General features: G+C 47.5%; 1 protein-coding gene across 3 annotated transcripts in view; it reads right to left on the minus strand.

The window, feature by feature from the left end:
• The window catches only part of ARHGAP4 (Rho GTPase activating protein 4), a 39065-nt gene extending 20782 nt beyond the window's left edge, over positions 1 to 18283 (minus strand). For 2 of the 3 annotated variants that reach the window (XM_083421238.1, XM_083421239.1), the window contains exons 1-5: positions 17807 to 18259; positions 7470 to 7665; positions 4128 to 4290; positions 3121 to 3183; positions 1119 to 1310 (exon numbers count right to left, since the gene is read on the minus strand). In XM_083421238.1, the coding sequence (XP_083277364.1) occupies positions 1119 to 1310; positions 3121 to 3183; positions 4128 to 4290; positions 7470 to 7665; positions 17807 to 17873 (681 nt within the window). In that variant the 5' untranslated portion in view covers positions 17874 to 18259. Of the gene's footprint in view, positions 1 to 1118; positions 1311 to 3120; positions 3184 to 4127; positions 4291 to 7469; positions 7666 to 17806 lie in introns of all 3 variants that reach the window. The other variant, XM_083421237.1, reaches the window with a different exon arrangement.
• Between the last annotated feature and the right edge of the window lie 2054 nt (positions 18284 to 20337).

Consider the following 20337-nt stretch of genomic DNA (forward strand, 5'->3'; position numbering starts at 1 on the left):
ATTCATGGTAAAGAGCCACTCATTTATCTCATCTTCTTCTAAAGCCATTCAAGAGGGTGGCCATCACTGCTTCTACAAAGGTTCAGAGTTGCACTGACATCAGAGAATGATTCATTGGTTATCTAAGTGTATTACAAGAACTGTGTTTAGTTGCAGAGTATGTAACCCATGTTATTATCCTTTTAAGATATGGGTTAGCTTTTCTATAAAAACAGCTTTGGGAGATGGCCTCAGCCAGTCTGTGCCAAGGAGCATGAGGTTGCAGAGCAAGCGTGGGGCCGAAGCCCCCCCCCCCCCGCGGAGAAGTGGCCTGTGGCCTGGAGCTCACAGGAGGACTAATGAGCAGGAGTCCGCAAGGGGTGAAGACTTGCTCCACACTTTCTGCTGTGCCTGTGAAACAGAATGAAGATCAGCTCCCATCCACCCCTGCTCTTCTGAGGCACCTTGAAAGAGCTGGAGAGGAAGGATGGGGCCGGTTCCAGGGGCCGGTTCCTGGCTTTACGCACTTTTGCTTTTACATGTGGACACCTAGGACCAACCATTGCATGAGATGTAAGCTACTTGTGGCAGTGCTATTATTTAAATTAATTTATTTATTTTATACCCTGCCTTTTCCCCTGGCAGGACTCAAGGTGGCTTTCAAATAAAAATAATAAAAACATAAAAACCCCTTTTAATGTGCCAGCAGTCTTAATTTAAAGCTCATCCTGTCTCTGGCATCATCTGACACCAAAGTCTTCTCCACCCTGAGCTACTAGGAAATTTCAGAGTGGATTGGTGACAGTGGAAAATAGGAGAAGCACTGGGATCTAAACCTCTGTTGACAAAGGGAGGGAACGGGTGTCCCCAACAGCCCCTCAATATCTCAAAAGGACACATTAGATTAGATTTTCAATCTGTTTAAAAGGCAGACAATGAAGTTAAACTATTTAATAAACAGACTGGCCTACATGAGCAATCCTATGCACATTTATTAACTTCCGTAACATTAATGGGCTTACTCTAAAGTAAGTGTGCATGGATCTGTAGCCCTCGTTATTAATAGCCAACTGTCACCCCAAGAACCTTCTGGAATATTTAGAGAAAGGCCCCCACCTCCATGAGGCCCCCTCCCCTACCTTTTCCAGCAGCCGCTCCACTTTCTTGAGGGAGGTGCGACGGGGGGCCTTATCCAGCCCTGCCCCACCGGGAGACCCCCCAGGGTCAGAATGCCTCCCGCCACCACGCTTCTCCTCTTGCCGCTCAGCCTCACGCAGCTTCGCCTCTGCGTTCAGGCAGTCAATGCGGTACGTCTGATAAGACTTCATGGCCTGCAGGGAAACAGTGGACATCAAAAGCAGACTGACTCACAGCTGGCTGAGGCTCAGCAGGAAGGTCCAGCCAGGAGCAAAGCAGGCCCCAGGCTGCATTCCAGCCCCCTGTGCAGTCACAGACCCGGGACAAGAGTCTTTGGAGCAGACCAGGGGCAGAAAGGGGGTCCTCACTATAGATCCCCAAGTGGCCTTGTTTAGCTGCATTCAATGTCACCTGCCTATCACACTGCCTTCTTGCGCAATGCTAGCAGCACTGAAAAACCCGTGGCCTGAGGTGGCTGCCGCTGTGGAGGAGCCGGACTGTTCATGGGAAGGAGCCTGAGCTCCATGGCAGAGCCTAGGCCTCGCGCTCTCAGGGCTCAGCGATAAATCCCCGACAGCCCCGGGTGAAAGGATCTTGGGAGCAGGACTAGGAAAGCATAGCTGTCAACTTTTCCCTTTTCTTGCAAGGAATCCTATTCAGAATAAGGGAATTTCCCTTTAAAAAGGGGGAAAGTTGACAGCTATGCTGGTGAAGGAGGTGAGGACAGGTGACCCCACCTAGGCCCAAAGTCACCCCCCCCACCAGGCCTCAAAACTGTCCAAAATCCCTTTTGTCTTCTAAAAATCCAAACCAGCTTTTCTCTGCTCTCCTCTGCTTTTCTCACAAGATGCTGTGGCCAGGGCAAAACCGTTACAAGAAGGCTTCAAAAAGCTAATGAATAGACAGCTTTCTGTTCATGCTCAGAGGAACTCATGGGCAGGACTCCTGAGGGAGGAGAAAGGGGAGGGAACTGGAAGGGGAATATATACTCTGTGCAAATGACTGTGAACCCGTGCATGTTTTTGTGAACTATCACACTTGCTCCTTCTACCAGTTCATGGATGGTAGAAATAAAAGCTTTTTCTCCGAAACTATTCCTTGAGTGTCTGTTGACTCCCATCTCCCTTTCCCAGGCGCAATATTTTTCCCACCCGAGGGCAAAGCCTCATAAGGCTACACTAGGAAAGACCTCTCTGCCGGACAATAATGCTTGTCCCTAATGACTATTATATAAATAGTCATAAATAATATAATAGTTGCCTGCAACACTCATGTAACCACACCATATTGTTGAAATGGTAATCAAAGTGGTGCTGCATTCTCACCCAAGTACAAAAGACCATTAGCCTGACCATTTTCGAAGCCACGTGACGTGGTTTGTATCAGGAACCCCATTATAGTTTGCAGGCTAGGATTGCCTCTGTTGAGCTACCTGTGAGAGTGCGCTCACTCGGGCTTTGAAGCCTGGTCAGTGGAGCATCAGCATCGTTAACTTATTTGTACGCTGATTTTCCATAGCAAACCAAACTCTAAGTAGTTCAAAACGTCAGGAGAGAAAACAGAAAATTTAAAAGGCAAAATATATCAACGAAATGGAAGTAAACTGTCATCCAAATAATAGTAGTAGGCCAATCAAAACTCCTCATACTGATAAATATTCTATTAGGAACAGTCCTGATCTTGGGGACCCTGGGTCTGAGCATGCACATTCCCCCTCCAGATTTGGATAAAGCTATCCGTGGTCACAGCCTGGCCTCAACAACATCAACACAAGGCAGATTTCATTTCACTGCTTTAAAAAAACTGCAATATCCACCAAATATCCCTAGAAGAGAGATGGGGATTTTGCCCTCCAAACTCAAATGCACTTCTAGCAAATACAAAGACAACCACAAACAAAAGTCTTTCTAGGCCCGTTGCTGCAAGAACCGCCATCACTGGTCCTGTACTGCAAGAGCCCAGAAGGGTAGTGGTCACCGGTGGGAGATCTTGCTTGACACTCACCATCTGCAACTCTGAAATTGCCTTCAGCAGCTCGTCCTGCATCTGCTGCTCCATCTCTTTGCTCTGATCAGGGAATATAAAGGTGAGCATGTCAACACAATGTATTCTATGTGTGTCTTGAGATTCTGGACAAGCACAGGGGAAAACATGGAATTTGGGACTGCAGCATGCTGAGAATCTCAGATTTTATGTTTAATAAAAACAAGTTTCTAATCCTTATAGCTGTGAAATAAGTTTGCAGTTGTGTGACTAAGGCTTAATAAATATCAGCTGTGTGAGTCTTTCTAAGCAGGCAATCCCGCAGTCAAAGGGCACGACTTCAGTGTATACATTACCATAATTGACCAAAATTACAGAATTCAGCTTTTCATTGCTGAGCGCATGGGCTACCTTGGTGCATATTTTTAAGGTGCAGGTCCAGATAAGATCAGTGGTAAACCATAGTTTCCACTATGTGACAGTGATATCCAAACTCAAGTGATTGTCCAGTAATCAGAGTTTACACACACACTCAACTTGAGAAGAGCCTAAATACAAACAACATACTAGGCCCAGAAGGTATGGTGGGCCACCGTGACACTACGCCCCTTCCTCCATAAGTACACCCTGCCCCCCCCTTTTTTTTTATTGGCTCTTTGCTTCTACATCCATGTTTGAGATCCCCAGCTGCTGTTTTCCCAGCTTAGGGGCTGAATAAGGGAGGTGTTTGCCACAGTCGCCTAGCAAACAAAAATGGTTCCCAACCACTTCTGAAATTAACCTGGAAGTAATTGGGGAGCATGTAGTGGCATAGATGCTGAAGACCCACAGAGAGGCTTTCTTCTAAGACATTTCCGTTTTAAAGCAAACAAAATAGCTGGCTGAGGACAAAGTGTGGCTTCAGCAGGGGCTAAATTCCCAGCAGCTGCCACCACATGGCACATTATTTTAGGCCTGGCATCCTGGGAAACAGCTCATTTTTGCTTTCCTTATCAGGAACCTGCCCTTCTATCATCCAGACTACCTACCTTCCGAGCCAGCCTCCCAACATCTTCACTGATGTGCACCAACCGCAGTGCCAAGTGGCCTGTGTAGATTTCACTCAGTGCTCCGTGATCCCGGCTTGCCTGCCGCGTCTGGTTGAGAATCGTATACCAACAATTCAGAGGGGATGGGAGATTTTGGTCCTTCCTGCAGGGAAAAAGCAGAGATGCTTTTTAATCTTTGACTAGATGAACTACCCACCTCTATTGTGCCTTCTCCTGGTCTCTCCTAAGACTCTGATTCTTTTTTATTTTGTTTTGTTCCACCACTATCTAAATTTGAACTGTAAGCCAGGGATGGGGGACTTGTGTGACCCTTCAGGGATGTAGATGATGGTCAGAGATGATGGAGGATGGAGTCCAGCAACAAGTGGAGGGCCATGGGCTCTCCCATCCCTGTTGTAAACTCTCCAGGGCAGTGACCTATCTTTTACTTATGTCTCCTTTTTCACTTGTTGGCATCCGTCTGCCTCAAGAGACAATGGAGTGTGCCTCCAGGGGTGAAATCAAACCACTGTGTTAGCAGCACCAAAGTGACCTCCCCGGGGCACAAGCCTGGGCAGTGTGCATGGAGGTCCTGAACTGCCCAGATGTCAAGACTCCCCTCTCGGCCTTGCTGACATCGTCCAAAGGAAAGCAGAGCAATACATTTGGTGCCAGCTTGGCTGCAGGAGTTGTCGGAAGGAGGTGTACAAGGCACCATCCAACCATCTTAGGGCCTCTACTCCAGATCTGTGTAGGGTTTACTCCTTAGCCTTTTCTTCTCCCAAAGATATCCTGCAAGGCAGTAGAGGTTTATGATCAGCGTTTTCCTTCTCCTAGATGGGCTACCCTCCCAGATTGACAGGTCCATCCACCCTTTGATTGTCTTTGCATGGTCTTTTGCTTTAAAAATATTTATGAAAGCCTTATTGGATACAAATGTTTTAAATAAATAGCTGCTTTCATGTGCAGTGACGACACTCTGTAAACTGTAAGTTACATAATGGTCTCCTGTTGTCCTAGCAGGGCATTTCCAATAATATTTTTAATGGATTATCACTATTCATTTTGTCACCACTGATCACTACTTGATTCACCCCCGAGCACACATTTCACTCTTGAGCTTCATGCAAACATCCTGATGGACTGGTCAATGAGGAGGAAGTGTAGGAGGGGCTTGGGAAGCTGGAGGTCTCTGATCCTGGAAGGAGCCCAACAGGCTAGGAGGCCATGGTCAAAACTCACAGGAGGACTTGGACCCTGAAGAGGGTCCCAGTGGTGTAGACCTGAGGGAAGAACCAAGTGTATTGCCAGAACAACAGCCCTCCCCAGTGCCATCAGATACCCCAAGCATTACCTTGCAAGGCTTTGGCCCTGTCTCTGGCACCACTCACTGTCAATAAAGACGAGAGCCCTCCTCCTTAGGGGAGGCACCTGGGGATAGCTCTGACAGTGAGCTGTTTCTGAAGATGCAGAGGTGACTGTGCCAGTGTGAACAGACACACTGTGCTCAGCCTACTCAAAGGAATGCCTCTTGCTTAGCTAGTCTCAAGTCAAGCCTGCCCTGCTCTTCAAAAAGAAAGCACAGGTCATGTGTCAATTGTTGGAACTGCAGTTTATGGCCAGCCATGTATCCTACAGCTTTGCTGTGCCTTATGAACTTGTAGTTCAAGTTCCAAGTCTGATAAGGGGAGGCACACACAATGTCACACAATTCACTGGTGACAGCTGCTCCTCAGACATACCTACACCACAGGCTAAAAACTGGTTTGGCTGTCAGTCCCAAAATCCAGGGCACTTGCAAATCAGTAACAGAATTATCAGCACCCTTCCTAAACTACAATTTCCAGGATTCACTGGCGGCAGCCATAGTGGCCTAACAAGTGTAAAACTAATTTATGTTTATAGTGTAATTCGTCTCACTCCCACCATATACCATGTGAAGTTAACAAGTATAACTTTTCACAGAATGCCAAACACTGAGTTCCTGTTCCACTTTCTGTTGCCTCATCAGAGTGAAAAGATTTGGCCATCTGCTCTGCAGGAGCTGCTTGTTAACTATGCAGTTCTCTCTCAAAGGGTGGGGATGATGTTGCTGTGGCGGCATGGGACCAATTATGCATCAGCACAGTAATGGGGTAACCTGGATGTATCATGATGAATGTGATCTTTTGGTTCTTTGTTGTAAATATGGCTATATAAAAAATAAGGATGTCAGGGAATTCCAACAAAAACAGAAATGCTGTTGTTGCCTTCAGTGTGCAAATGATTTGTAATTGATTACATTATCCCCCCCCCCCATTTGCACTGCATTTCTTTTGCATTGTAACAAACGGGGTAGAATAACATAACAACAATGTAATTTACATAATTTGTGTAATTTATGTAATTAATTATGTCAGTTAATTCTGCAGTGAGAAGAATATTGTAGGTTTTTGCAGAAACTGAACTGCAGTGGAACAGAAACGCTGTTTCATATGATGATGTGACGGGAAACTCAGCCAGACCAGAGTTTGGTGATGCAATGCCTCAGAAGTCCACCAAAATGCTGTCTGGAGCCTCTCTCTGGTTGGCTGCAGGTACAGCTAGCTGGGGGGGGGCAGAGTCCCAGCGGAGAATGGAGAGATGCCATTCTTGGCATTCAGCTGGTTAGGAGTTTAGCTCCTGAACTGTGTAAGATCCACTCTGAGGAAAACATCAATATCCAGAGAAGGAAGGTCAAAAGACAATGAGTGGAGTATACAGATAAGACAAGAGAAAAACTAGGAAGCTGAACTGGGGACAGGAGAAGAAAAGGTATGAGGGAACACTCTACTTGGGTCTCCATCCAGTAAGAAGGCTAGAGGTCTTCTCGAAAGAGGAAAATCCCAAACCAGTTGGAAGGGATGTGTTGACCTCCTGGGCCTGTTACACTGCTAGCGGAGCCTGAGAGGTGAGATTTATAGAAGGCTGAGAAACTGACAAAAAGTGCCACCTTGTTTAAGAACCCAAATATTAAGACCTAAGCTGGAACACCTATACAATTAGCTTAAGAAACTGAAGTGAAAATAAGCTGCGCATTTGCCAGTATCTTCCTCCATTGCTCACCCCCACCAGAAACAGTTTTAAGAACACACTTTAAAATGATAAAACAATCACTCAGACAAAGGCTAATTCAGGCATTCCTTGATGTGTTGTCAGTGCAGAAGGCCTCATGTCTTCTCAAAGGAAGGTTATAATAACTTCAGTTCTTAGAACTTAGTATTCCCGTAGTCCTGTCCTCAGCTCGTGCCCCCCAACCACCTCCGCAATTCCCCCACCATCATTGTCCTGGGACCTCCTCTGCCAGCATATACCCGTCTCCACCTGAAGTTCTGGTGTTCCTTGGAACCACGAATCTTAGCCGAGAAGCGCTCTGACAGCTTCTCCAGTCCCCGGGAATACTCTTGCTCCACCTCCGCCTTCCGGCGCAAGAAGTCGGCCACATCTTGGAGCAACTGCTGCCGACTCTCAGCCTGGGAGTCCAGACCTCGGACTTGCTCCCCCATCTGCCACCGCATTTCTGAAAGAGAGGAGCAAAGCTATCAGCATCTGAACTGCTCTAGGATACAGGATTCTCAAACGCTCTTTGGGCACATCCAGACTGCCGCTGGTTTGTGGAAAGGATTCAAGCCTCCTGGAACTTTACGCTTTCACAGTTAAAATGGGTCAAAGCACTCTGTTACTCTAGCATGACTTTCCAAAAGAATCAGATTTATTGCAGTTTGGAAAGTGAATAGGAAACCATGCTGTAAGTAAACATAATTATGCCCAGTGTGAACCACATTTTGTAAGCCTCCCCCATATTGTTATTTATTGCTATTTATTGCTATTTAAATTAGAACCACAGATTCAGTATTGGAATTAAATAAGAAAAGTTAGAAATAACTTGTTTTATGGAGGTGATTTCAATCTAATTAAATTGAGGCTCCAATAAACACCGTAATTTCACAAAATCACATTAGTGAAATTTGTTAACAGTAACTTTGGGCTGAAAATCATTACAATTTAACAAATTTAAATATGATTTTTCATATTTATTTCACTCAAAAAATCAAAATTACCCACATGGGATTAATAATAATAATAATAGTAATAGTAATAATAATAATAAACTTTATTTATATCCCGCCTTCCCCAGCCGAAGCCAGGCTCAGGGCGGCTAACAACAATAAAAACAATTATTCACCGTTTGTAACAGTTATGTTAATGACACGTGGGTGATTATGATTTTACAGCATCTTGAAGGCTAACACTTTAATTATGGCATGAGCTTTCTTTTAGCTTGTACTGTTTTATCTGTGTAAGCTGCTTGGAGTCCTGAACTAGGATAAAGGCAGGATATAAATAATAATAATGATAATAATATGTATTAGCTTATTCCAGAGCCCTCTTCTGATTCTGAGATGCCGAATTGTGACCAATGTGTTTAGAATCTGATTATAAGCAGTTCTAAGCTGTATATGCGTAACTGAATTATGGATTAAGTAGAAGCTGGCAAATGTGGCCTCTTTTTTGCTCTTCAAAATATGGCAACCCTATATATTTTTACTATGATTATAATTTTAGCACAAAGTTTTGTTTAGGTTGCTATGAAACTATTAAACATGTATCGATGAACCTAACATACATATTTTTAGAAAATCACGTCTCAGATTAAGATAGAAACACCGCGGTTTGCTGCACCTGCCTGCCGAGTGTAACAGAGCAAACGAGATTTGCTTCTCATCTGCATGATATCTGGTATGAGTGACTCCTAATGACTTAGGCCTGGAACAGATCAGAAGTTCCCCTCCTTGCTCAAATGAACAAAAGACAAGGTTGGGAAAAGGTCCAGGCAAGAGAGCTCACACCTCGCATGAGGAAGCATATATCCCTAGGTGTGCAGGTGAGGAACCCTGCCAGTTTTATTTGGCCTGAGGAGATGTGTGCATGCTTTCACACTCATATTCTCCCTCTCTCGCCCACGCTCACATAGGCACTCAACTCTCCAAACAGAGGCACATATTCATACCCTCACTTTCCTAACTCTACCCAAAATGCCAGCTTGGCTGGAAAGTTAAATAATGAAACAGACCAGATAGGAAAGTTCTCTAACACCTCAGTGTATCTTGGCAAATTTAAGCTAAACATACACCAAAACCTTTCCGCTACTACACCCAGTGATGATTGCAAAAAAAAGTCAGCTGCGAACACGTTCAGCTCCTAACGATTTGCGTCTTCAAAACAATGTTAGCTCTCTTGACGGCACCTACATTTTTAGAGATAGCATCAATATAAAAAATGAAATGTTACTACTAGTTTTAAAACTTTTGCCAGCAGAAGGATTAAAGAGAAGGCAAACTTTTTTGTGGGGGAGGGGAGAGAATAGAAAACGAGGCAACAATTAATTACCAGGTTGATGTTACCGATTAAGAGTGCTATTCTCATAATTCCAAGTTCATATGCAGGGATTTTATGTTACTTAGTGACCAGGAAAATGCATTATGAACATACTTCTACATTGTTGTTGTTTAGTCATTTAGTCATGTCCGACTCTTCGTGACCCCCTGGACCAGAGCACGCCAGGCACTCCTGTCTTCCACTGCCTCCCGCAGTTTGGTCAGACTCATGTTTGTAGCTTCGAGAACACTGTCCAACCATCTCGTCCTCTGTCGTCCCCTTTTCCTTGTGCCCTCCATCTTTCCCAACATCAGGGTCTTTTCCAGGAAGTCTTCTCTTCTCAGGAGGTGGCCAAAGTCTTGGAGCCTCAGCTTCAGGATCTGTCCTTCCAGTGAGCACTCAGGGCTGATTTCCTTCAGAATGGAGAGGTTTGATCTTCTTGCTGTCCATGGGACTCTCAAGAGTCTCCTCCAGCACCATAATTCAAAAGCATCAATTCTTCGGCGATCAGCCTTTTTTATGGTCCAGCTCTCACTTCCATACATCACTACTGGGAAAACCATGGCGTTGACTATACGGACTTCTACATACTCTACTATTATTTCATACATGTTCAGGGGCTGATCCCTGGTTCATATTAATCCCAGGAGAGCAGGGGAAGGAGCAGTAATGATGGACCAGTAATGATGGACAATCTTGCATGCCATTAGCACTAGTAATTTCTCTGCAGCACATGGACACAGGGAAGAAGAGCACTGAGCATTCTGTGCCCATGTGAGGCCACAAAACTTCAGGGGCTCCCTTCGTGATCTGAAAATGCACCATTGAACGTGTCTGGAAAAATCTTTTCAACACAATGAGATTCCTTGGCAGGCAAGGAATGGGTTCCTTGCAGGCAAGAAATTAGACACCACTGAGTTAAACTAAAATCAGACTAAGCATGACATTAGTCATGACTATAGTGTGCCATTGAGGGCAAATGGGAGCACCTCGCCACCCTCTCGATACCTCCATCACTCACCTACTTGTCGCCTCCCTTGCTTGCTGTCACCGCCCACCCATCCTCCGCCATTGTACAGTGGTACATCAGGTTAAGTACTTAATTCGTTCCAGAGGTCCGTTCTTAACCTGAAACTGTTCTTAACCTGAAGCACCACTTTAGCTAATGGGGCCTCCCGCTGCCGCCATGCCGCCGGAGCACGATTTCTGTTCTCATCCTGAAGCAAAGTTCTTAACCCGAGGTAATATTTCTGGGTTAGCGGAGTCTGTAACCTGAAGCGTATGTAACCTGAAGCATATGTAACCCGAGGTACCACTGTACCTTTGTCCATGGCCTCCGCCTCCTCCGCCAGCGCCACAGACATACTTCCAGAAATCAGCTTCCAGAAGTGCTGTGATGGGAGGAGGAGGAAGAGCAGTAATGCCCGGGGCCAAGGTAGGCATTGCTTCCCTTATTTTCTTCCACACTCTGGTGTGGGCCAACTGACTCATGCCACAGGGTGGGACAGAAAAAAGCCCATCTTTTGGTCCCGTGCTCTGGCCAAAATGGGACATCTGGGATTGGGATCAGAGGCTGGGGAGGCTTCTGTCAATCTGGGATGTCCTGCATAAAATGGGACAGTTGGGCATTATGTAGTTCATAATACTTTAACTAACAGCAGGTTGTGGGGGGCAGTTTGGTGCCATCAGGAGAGGATTGAGGACAGACATCCAGGGCCCCATTGAGCAGAACAGCCCCCTGAACACAGCAGAGCTGGCTTACCCATTTTAAGTCACTGAAGTAATGCACATTACCATCTAATGCAACATTATGTCTAGAATCTAAAATTCCCTAACCACACTCTGGGGGTGGGGGAGCAGAATCAGGGCCACAGCATGGGGAGGGGCCCTTGCCACAGTCCTGACTGGAACTGCCCACCCCAACACTATGCCTGCTATTTACAAGGGGAAGATAAAAGTGGTATCCTAACAATGCCCTCCTTCAGGTAATTCTGGAATGCCCTCCTTCAGGTAATTCAAGAAGCAGAGACAGTAATGGCATTTAAACAGCTCTTTAAAACCTGTATGCTTATTCAAGCTTTCTGACTTCTGTGTACACACTCCTCGGTTTTATAGATGATGTTGTAACCCTCCCATACACAATTTCATTGTGCCTGATCCTTTCCAAGGCTCTGATTGTTTATCTGAGTGTATGGACAGCTTGGGAACACCTCATGCTCACTTTTCATTGGTCCAAAAAATATGCTTCTACAGACCAAACTATATCAACTCTGCATCTCTCTGTGTGTGATTTACTGCTTTGTTTCAGGCAAATTCTCTCTCAAAAACCTCACTAACCTCATGGCAGAACCACCTTCGTAAAAGCATCATATGGAAAGCTAATTTGGGGGTTTTTAAAAGAACAATTAAAGTATACAGTACCTACAAAAATAGATAGGGAACGCCAATCATTGTATTTGCATTTTCCACATACCAAGTATTTTTTTAAAAATAACCATCTAGCAACAGGTCAGACAGTCACTGCATTCTAGAATACCTGGCAGGACATTAAATGTTGATCCACACACTCAAACTTGACACATACAAAGGAGGAACCATAAACGCCAACCAAACAACAGCAAACAGAAAGACAAAAATGTGTGATAAACACATGTAAAACAGCTGTAGCAGCACTGGTGTATCCAGAAATGCAAAGCCAAGCAAAAATCATCGCTTTGAGCATATACATATATCCACCAAGGTATATGAACATGCATAACACTACTGTACTGGCTCAGCTGAGAGCAACTCCCATGTATCCAGACATTAAAACACAAATAGGAAAGCCACACATGCATATAAATCATGGCATTAAAATGTATGCAAAAGGGAATCCAATCATTTCTCCATGGCCATTTGTATTCATTGGGAACAGAAATGGTTCAATTTATACAGGCAAGTGTGTACCACTCAAAAAATGTCACAGCATGCATGCGTTTTGTACTTTGGCATTGATCACCGGCTGCAAACAGACTCAAGAACCACCATGCTTGCAGAAAGTTAATACAGTGTTACCTCGGGTTAAGTACTTAATTCGTTCCGGAGGTCCGTTCTTAACCTGAAACTGTTCTTAACCTGCTGAAGCCCCGCTTTAGCTAATGGTGCCTCCTGCTGCCGCTGCACCGCCGGAGCACGATTTCTGTTCTCATTCTGAAGCAAAGTTCTTAACCTGAGGTACTATTTCTGGGTTAGCGGCGTCTGTAACCTGAAGCGTATGTAACCTGAGGTACCACTGTATTGAAAGACTGCAGGGCCTAAGAAGTGGTGCTCTGAGACAAACAGTACAGCTATGACTGGTTTGATTCATCAAGTGTTAGACAGCAGGCATCTCACAAAAAGGGTTTGCAGGTGCTCCTGCCATGCTGGATAATGGGCAAATTGCTGATCATCCAAGCTGGGTGCACTACAGGCCTTGGTAATTTTGTCCAAGGCAGCTTCCCCACCCTGGTGCCCTCTACGTGTTTTTGACCACAAATCCCATCAGCCCAGATTGTTGGCTTTGCTGACTGGGGCTGATGGGAATTGTAGTCCAAAATATCTGGAGGGTGGGCGGGAGAAGGCTAAGAAATAGACTGATTTACTCAGAGGCAGCAGGCTTGTAAATAACCATGTTACTAGTTGCCTGCAGCTTGTAAGAATTTGCTCCAGGTGACTTGGCAGAGAAGCTTTCATAGTTTAGAAGACATACCCCACTCCAGATGCAGATGGCTAACCAGGTATATGAGATCAAACAGGCTAGTAAAAACTTTTGTGGGCAAGTAAGTTTTGCTGACATCATCTCAGTAAGATCGCAGCCTAAGGCTTCATCTGCATAGAAAGTTGTTCCTTTACAAAACATGGCTGCCCTTGGTTCTGGACAGCCATATTCATACACCTGTGCCCACACCTGGGAAATCATGAACTACCCCAGAGTTTGTGCTGTAAACGGGGCTGGGTAAGTGATGCAATTCTGCATGAGAGCAGGAACAATGCAGATTGTGGTATCAGGGGGCAATTAAGCTTCCTGGGAATCTGACCTGCTGCTTTTTTAAAGCAAGTTTCTAAACCTCACAAATGTGAAGTTGTGCCTGAAAGTGTGGGCTGAATAATATTTCTAGGCATCAGGAAGTAAGTGAGATGCATCATTCTCACTTTTCCACATGATTACCAAAACAAGGGTAGATTTACATAAAATGTTTTTATATACAGTATATAACTGCAGGATTCAGCAGCACAAGAGTAATGCAGCATAATTTCTCAATTTCCACAATCTATCTGGGTGACATGGAATCATAGAATTGTGGAGTTGGAAGGGACAATGTGGGTCATCTCATCCACCCCCCTGCAATGCAGGAATCTTCTGCCCACTGTGGGGCTCAAACCCAGGACCCTGAGATTAAGATGCTCTACCCACTGAGCCATCCCAGCTGCTATATATACATGATTCAGCTTTTGTTGATTTGGGTTGCCATTGTGCAGAATTTTGATTTTACTTAATTCCCATTTATGTTCTTCCCATGGTGTATTTCATAGCCTGGACAGAGAAAAGGGGCCGCAATGAAGTAGAGGAAGCAGCAAAACAAGAATAAAACAGCAAAAGTGAACAAAAGGAAGAGGGTTGGCTGAACCTCCCCCAATCCTCTCTTCAGGATGCAAGAGTTCAAGCTCGCAGCCCTGCAGGGCCAAGGCAGCTAGGAGTCTGCTGGCTTAGCAGAAGGAAGCAAGGGCACAGAGAGACCCCTTCGTTTGCCAGTTTTATCAGCAGAAGCCAAGGCAAGCAGCAAGGGGATGGAGAAATGGTCCGCAGCCCTTCCCCCAACCCTCTTCACAAAAGCCTCTGAAAAATCAGAACTGACAACTTGGAAGCTGAACTCAACCCAATGAGCAAGAGGGAAGAGAGAAAGCTCAGTTGGGAAAATGAGGAAAGGGGAATGAGTTGGCTGGAGAGAGAGAGACAGAGAGGGGAATTAGGGGGATCTAGGTCCAACCCCCACTGTGTATGGCTTAATACTTGCATGAGAACACGGTGTAGAGGTGGAGGTGCGGGAGGCTTGGTACCAAAGACAAGATTGGAAGGCGCTTTGAGCCCCTCTTGGAGGCATCTGTACCAGTCGGCCCTGGTGGTGGTGGAGGAGGGGAGGGGGAAAGGGGGTGTGTGATTGCACTGACAAGTGCAGAGGTCAGAAGTTCAAGGGCCTGCAGTCAGATTTATAGCCCACCGTATCCCACAGCATCAGCGCAGGTAAAGAATATTTGCTCTCTCATTCATAAAAACATGGCTTATTAAGAGAGGGAGAGGTTTCACTGATTGCCCTGCTTGAAATTTGTAGTCTTATTTTTAAAAAGAATAAAATAAAGTTGAAAGCCACTTTGAATATTGTGATTGCAATAGAAGGATGAGGCATAACTCATCTTAATAAATACACAATAAACAACAATTTTGTTTTAATGTTTGGTTTTATTATGGAAGCCACCCAGATTGGTTGGGGCAACCCACCCAGACAGGCAGGGTATGGAATTAATAATAATGTCTGTTGGGCATAAACTCCACCTAAGTTCACCTGCCAGCTTCCACCTCAGCTGATATTTAGATCACAGCATTTAAAAACAGGCTGGTTCAGCCTTTTCTCTTCCTGAAGCTAAAGGGCAGCCTCTCTCTTTCTCTCTCTCTCTCTCTCTCTCTCTCTCTCTCACACACACACACACACACACACACCCTGCTTGGTGTCCGTCTCCATGATGACAACCCCCTGAAGTGACCATCTTAGTAAAAACCTGTGAGACCTTTGTCAAATCAAAATAGTCAAAACCTGACATAATATCTGAGGCGGCAGCAGAACTATTTCTTTGCCTGGCAGAAAGGAAGGTTTGCCGTTGTTGGTTCTTTCATTTATTGAGCGTTGTGTTTTTGCTGCCTGGGAGGGGGGTTTTCTGCCTCAGGTGCCAAATAACTGAACTGGACTTGGGTCCTATGCAGCTTGACTTGTGGGTTGTGGGGGCTAAGCCATTTCTTGCTCTGCCTCAGGCAGCAACCATCCTGGGCCAGCCCTGCTCAGCTGGCAGGGCAGTTTCTGTTAGCAGGAGAGAGAGGGGTTTGTTTTTCCAGAATATTTAGCCTCAGCTTCTCTCTTGCTCAAAGCACCTTACTACAGTATGAAGTTTGAAACATTCTTGCTCACCTAAGATGCAGAATGGCAGAGTGGGGCAGGCACCAACCGTGAGAATGGTGTCCAGCTTTGTAAAGCTTTGGGAGTATAGGAGTAGTGGTAACAAGAGGTCTGGCGCGGTACTCAAAGAGGAAATTAGACCTAGTAGCAGGGAGAGGCTGCTGCCATAAGACAAAACAGCTCCTTCAGGCGGGGGGGGGGGGGGGGTCTGTTATGAAACTAATGAAGCTCAAGCGTCAGGGCCCCTAATCCTAGAAGGGCCCCAGAAGTGACTTAAGTCCACCTTGTTTAAAATTTTGGGGTCTAGTAGATCTAATTTGAGGCACACTGATTTGTGTAAAATTGATCAATTTGTGTTGTTGTATATATTGTAACAATCCCAAAGTTTGAGAGTTAGTAGCACAGATATTGTAAAGTGTGGTGGCCTGTCGTGGAACAACCCCAGCGAAGAAGAGAACAGCGGTTCCCCAGACCTTGTTGCTGGTTGCAAAGGGGCCCCGATGACACTTCAAGCTTCAGGGCCCCAGAAGCGTAGGTCCACCACTGCCTTCCGCCTTGTATATTTTTCAGTGGCAGAAAGGGAGACAAGGCCCCATCTGCACCATGCATTTAAAGCCCTATTAAACCCACTTTGACCGTCATGGCTCCTCTCCCCTTGCAAAACGTCCTGGGAACTGCAGTTTGTGCTGCTGAGAGTTGCTAGGAGACCCCTCTTCCCCTCACAGAGCTGCAGTTCCCAGCACTCCCTGGGAAGAGGGACCAGTTTTTAAGCCACTCTGGGAATATATGGTGTGCATGTACAGATGTGACCAGCTAGGGTCCAATGCACTGTGCAAATATCCATTAAGATGGATGCAAGAGGACGAGAGCATCTCAACGAAATTGTGCCCCATGCCAACTGCTGTGTGTGGTGCTGGGACCACTTGGCCTTCCTGGCTCCGATACCCAAAACGCCTTGAACCAGCCCTGCTAGTGGGACAAGGGCCACTGCCTTGGTGCCAGGATCTTGGCACAGGCTGGTGCCTGTGCTTGTGACATTTTGAGGCCCAGAAGGGCTTTGAGTTGGCAGTCGAGGTTTGTTGTAAGATAGCAGTGAGCCTCGGCAGGTCCAGGATGGTGCTGTGATCCTGAGGAGGAGGTGAGCAGCAGAGGAGCGCGGGGGCAGAGAGAGAATCGTTGCTGGCTGATCAACTCACCCAGCCTAGAGGAAGTTGAACGACCGGAACCCAAGAAGGGATGTTGCGTTACAATCAACAGCTTTGCTGTGCAAGGGTGTCTTAACAGGGGAAGTGGAAATTAGTGTCTTACAGGCGAGGGAGGTTACAGGGAGGCAGAGGACGCCCGGGTCCTTTTCCTGTCAGTTCGGCACGCGGGCTCGGCGCACGGCTTTCTTTTTTCTGTACCTTCAGAACCTCACCTCTTTCCTACACCCCCTCGACCACGTCTCTCCCGCTACGAACCCGAGTTTGCAGTCACGCCTCGCCACCACCAGCAACAATATTCTCCCGTCTACAAAATCTGGGTCACATTTCTCTAGGTTTGGGTGGGGGGAGAGAGAGACAGAGACAGCGCTCCTCTCGCAGCCATATCAATGCAGCTGCAGTGAAATCCAGCGCTGCTGGGATTTGACGCGGGAGCACCCGAAGGGGGTGGCGTGTGGGCGGCGGGGAGGCCCCTGGCCGGCGGGAGATCGGTCACGCAGCCGAGGACGGATGAGCCCGGCGCCCTGGTCCCCCGCGCCCCCCAGCGAGGCCCGGGGGGCCAGGAGAGCGCGCTGCAGCCGCCGCCACTTGCACCTGCAGGCAGATGTCCGGCTGGCTGCTCCCGACGCCCGCCCCTCGGCGCTGCCTTGGCGCAGCGGCCACCCGACAGCTGCCCACCCCGGCCAGCCAATGCCTCCCCTGGCACACAATGCCCTCCCCACCCTGGCCTGCCCTCGCGTCCGCAGCCCCACCCCCGGCCCTCCCCGCGCAGCGATGCCCCTTGTCCGGCCCGCAGGCGTCGCCGGCTGCCCCCGCCTCGCCCCCCCCCTGCAGCCCGCGCACCTCCCTCGGCCGCCGCCTCCCCGGGATCCCCCCCCCCGCCCCCCCGCCTTACCTTTCACCTGCGTCTCGTACTCGGCCAGGCTGCCCCGCTCGCGGCGCGCCTTCCCCGGCGCGCTCATGCCGGCGGTGCGGGCCGGGGCGCAGCAGGGCCAGCTTGTCCGCAAGATGCGCCCGGCAGATGCGGCGCGGTGTGCCGCGCTCCCGGGCGAGGCGCCGCCCCCTTCCCTTCTTCTGCTGCTGCCGCTTCCCTTCTTCCCCAGAGGCAGAAGCTGGGGCTGGAGCGGCGCCGTTAACCCGCTGCGCTCCGGCTCCCCTCCTCGCCGTGCCAGCCACAAGCGCAGCCCGTGCCAGGCGCGCCCTCGCTCGCTCGCTCTCCCTCGCCCAGGGCTGGAGCCAAAGGCTTTGTGTCGCCCTGTCCAGCCCTGGGGCAACGCGGGCCCGACCAGCAACGAGCCCCACAAAGAGGGGGCGACGGTTGCACCACCAGATCACACCCCCCTCCTCCTCCGCCGCCGCCGCCTTCGCCTTCTGCGCATCAATTGAGCTGGAGTAACTGAAAAGCCGCCGCCGCCGCCGCCCCGTTTCCTGGCAATTACTAGCGACGAGTTAAAACTCGGCTCACACGGGTCTCTTCCACAACTGGGGCAACTGCACTCGTTAGCGGCGGCGGCGGCGTCTGGCTGGCTGCTGGGGGAGCAGGGTGCTGGGCGAGATGGTTGACCTGTGATCCAGCAGGGCTCTTCTTCGGAAACACGAGCGCCCCCCCCACACACACACACCGCAGCAATGTGTGGGTTGCCCCAAATGTTCAGGCATAGGCTGATATGACCTAGGCAAGTTAGCCTGGGCTCATTTAAGCAGGCGTCGGGACCCCAAAGTAAGCACGCGCGTGGGCATTGGGTAGGTAGAGGTGTCAGGGAAAGGTGCAGCCACCTTGTTACATGCAGCGATCCTGTGGGGATCTGTGAACAGCTGGATCTGTGAACAAACTCCGGGGCGACTGACTGTTTGAATCAGCAACACAGGAACTTGCCTGCTCTCAAGTCAGACCATTGTGTCTATTGAGTGCCATATGTTTATTTGTTCATTTATTAAATTTATATACTGCCCTTCATCCAAGGATCATGGGCAGTTTTCAGTATAAAAACACAAACATACACAACATAATAAATAAATCAATAATCCCCCCACAAATTAAAAGGCCACATAGATAGTTTAATCAGCCAAAGTCCTGGGGAAAGAGGAATATTTTTGTCTGGCATCTAAATATAGGTACTGTAGGTGCCAGGTGAGCCTCCCTGGGGGAGCATTTCACAAACACTGGATTAGATCAGCCTTCCCCAACCTGGCGCTCTCCAGATGTTGTTCAACTACAACTCCCATCATGCTTGGTCAATGGCTGATAGGAGTTGGTCATCCATCTGGAGGGCACTAGGTTGGGAAAGGCTGGATGAGGCGTTTTGTTCCTTCCATTGGGTCCTAGTGTGTTACAGAAGAACCCAGAAGCTCTCTGGAGAGGCAGATTACACCTCCAGAGAGCTGTGAACCAGGAACCGGAACCAGGATGCTCTTGTTTACAGTGGTACCTCTGGTACACCCATCCTCCTCCATTGTACAGTGGTACCTTGGGTTAAGAACTTAATTCATTCCGGAGGTCCATTCTTAACCTAAAACTGTTCTTAACCTGAGGTACCACTTTAGCTAATGGGGCCTCCTGCTGCCGCCACACGATTTCTGTTCTCATCCTGAAGCAAAGTTCTTAACCCGAGGTACTCTTTCTGGGTTAGCGGAGTCTGTAACCTGAAGCATCTGTAACCCGAGGTACCACTGTATATGGTCCTTTACCCTGGGATGAATTCTTTGCTTTGGGCCCCTTGTGCAGCATTTCGCTTATCCATCAAATGCTTGGTTATTTGCCAGTGGTGTCGCATCCATCACCTGTAGTTCTGGGTTCACAGGACATCGCTAACAGCAATATAGCTAAGTGCTTGGAGCTACCCTTCAATATTTCTATCTAGTATTTCAGCAACATGCAAATGTACAGATACTAATCAGCTATGATATTTAATTACTTGAACCGTTATGATTGAACATGAAATTGTCACCCTGAGGATTGGTTATAGCAGAAAGGCAGAATGCAATAAATAAACCAATACATTATGTAAGTCTTTAAATTGTAGAATGCACAACTTTGCACTGCTCTTTGGAAAAGACAAACGGAAGACAGTTCAACTAAAGATTAATGTCCCTGATTTTGTGCCCTCTATGACCGATAGCTGTGTGACCCAATGTAGCTGTAGCTCTCCATCGTTAACACCCACAAGCTGCAACTGGAGCTTCCACACTCTGCAGTCCACTGCAAGTGGGACTTCCCAGCACAGGAAGCTGATTTGCTTACAATTCCACACCCTGCGCTGTCTCAGCAGAGTTCAGATGTCCTCTTGCATGCACACCCACCCCACAGCAGCTGAACAGGCACTCTCAGAGTGGAGATTATCTACCCTCTGCCTGCAAAACCACACATCTCTAATTATATATATCTGAGGCTTTATTTATATATAAACACATACACAACGAAGATCT

The sequence above is a fragment of the Podarcis tiliguerta genome (genome assembly GCF_965153285.1).
Source record: "Podarcis tiliguerta genome assembly, chromosome: 17".
NCBI lineage: Eukaryota > Metazoa > Chordata > Lepidosauria > Squamata > Lacertidae > Podarcis > Podarcis tiliguerta.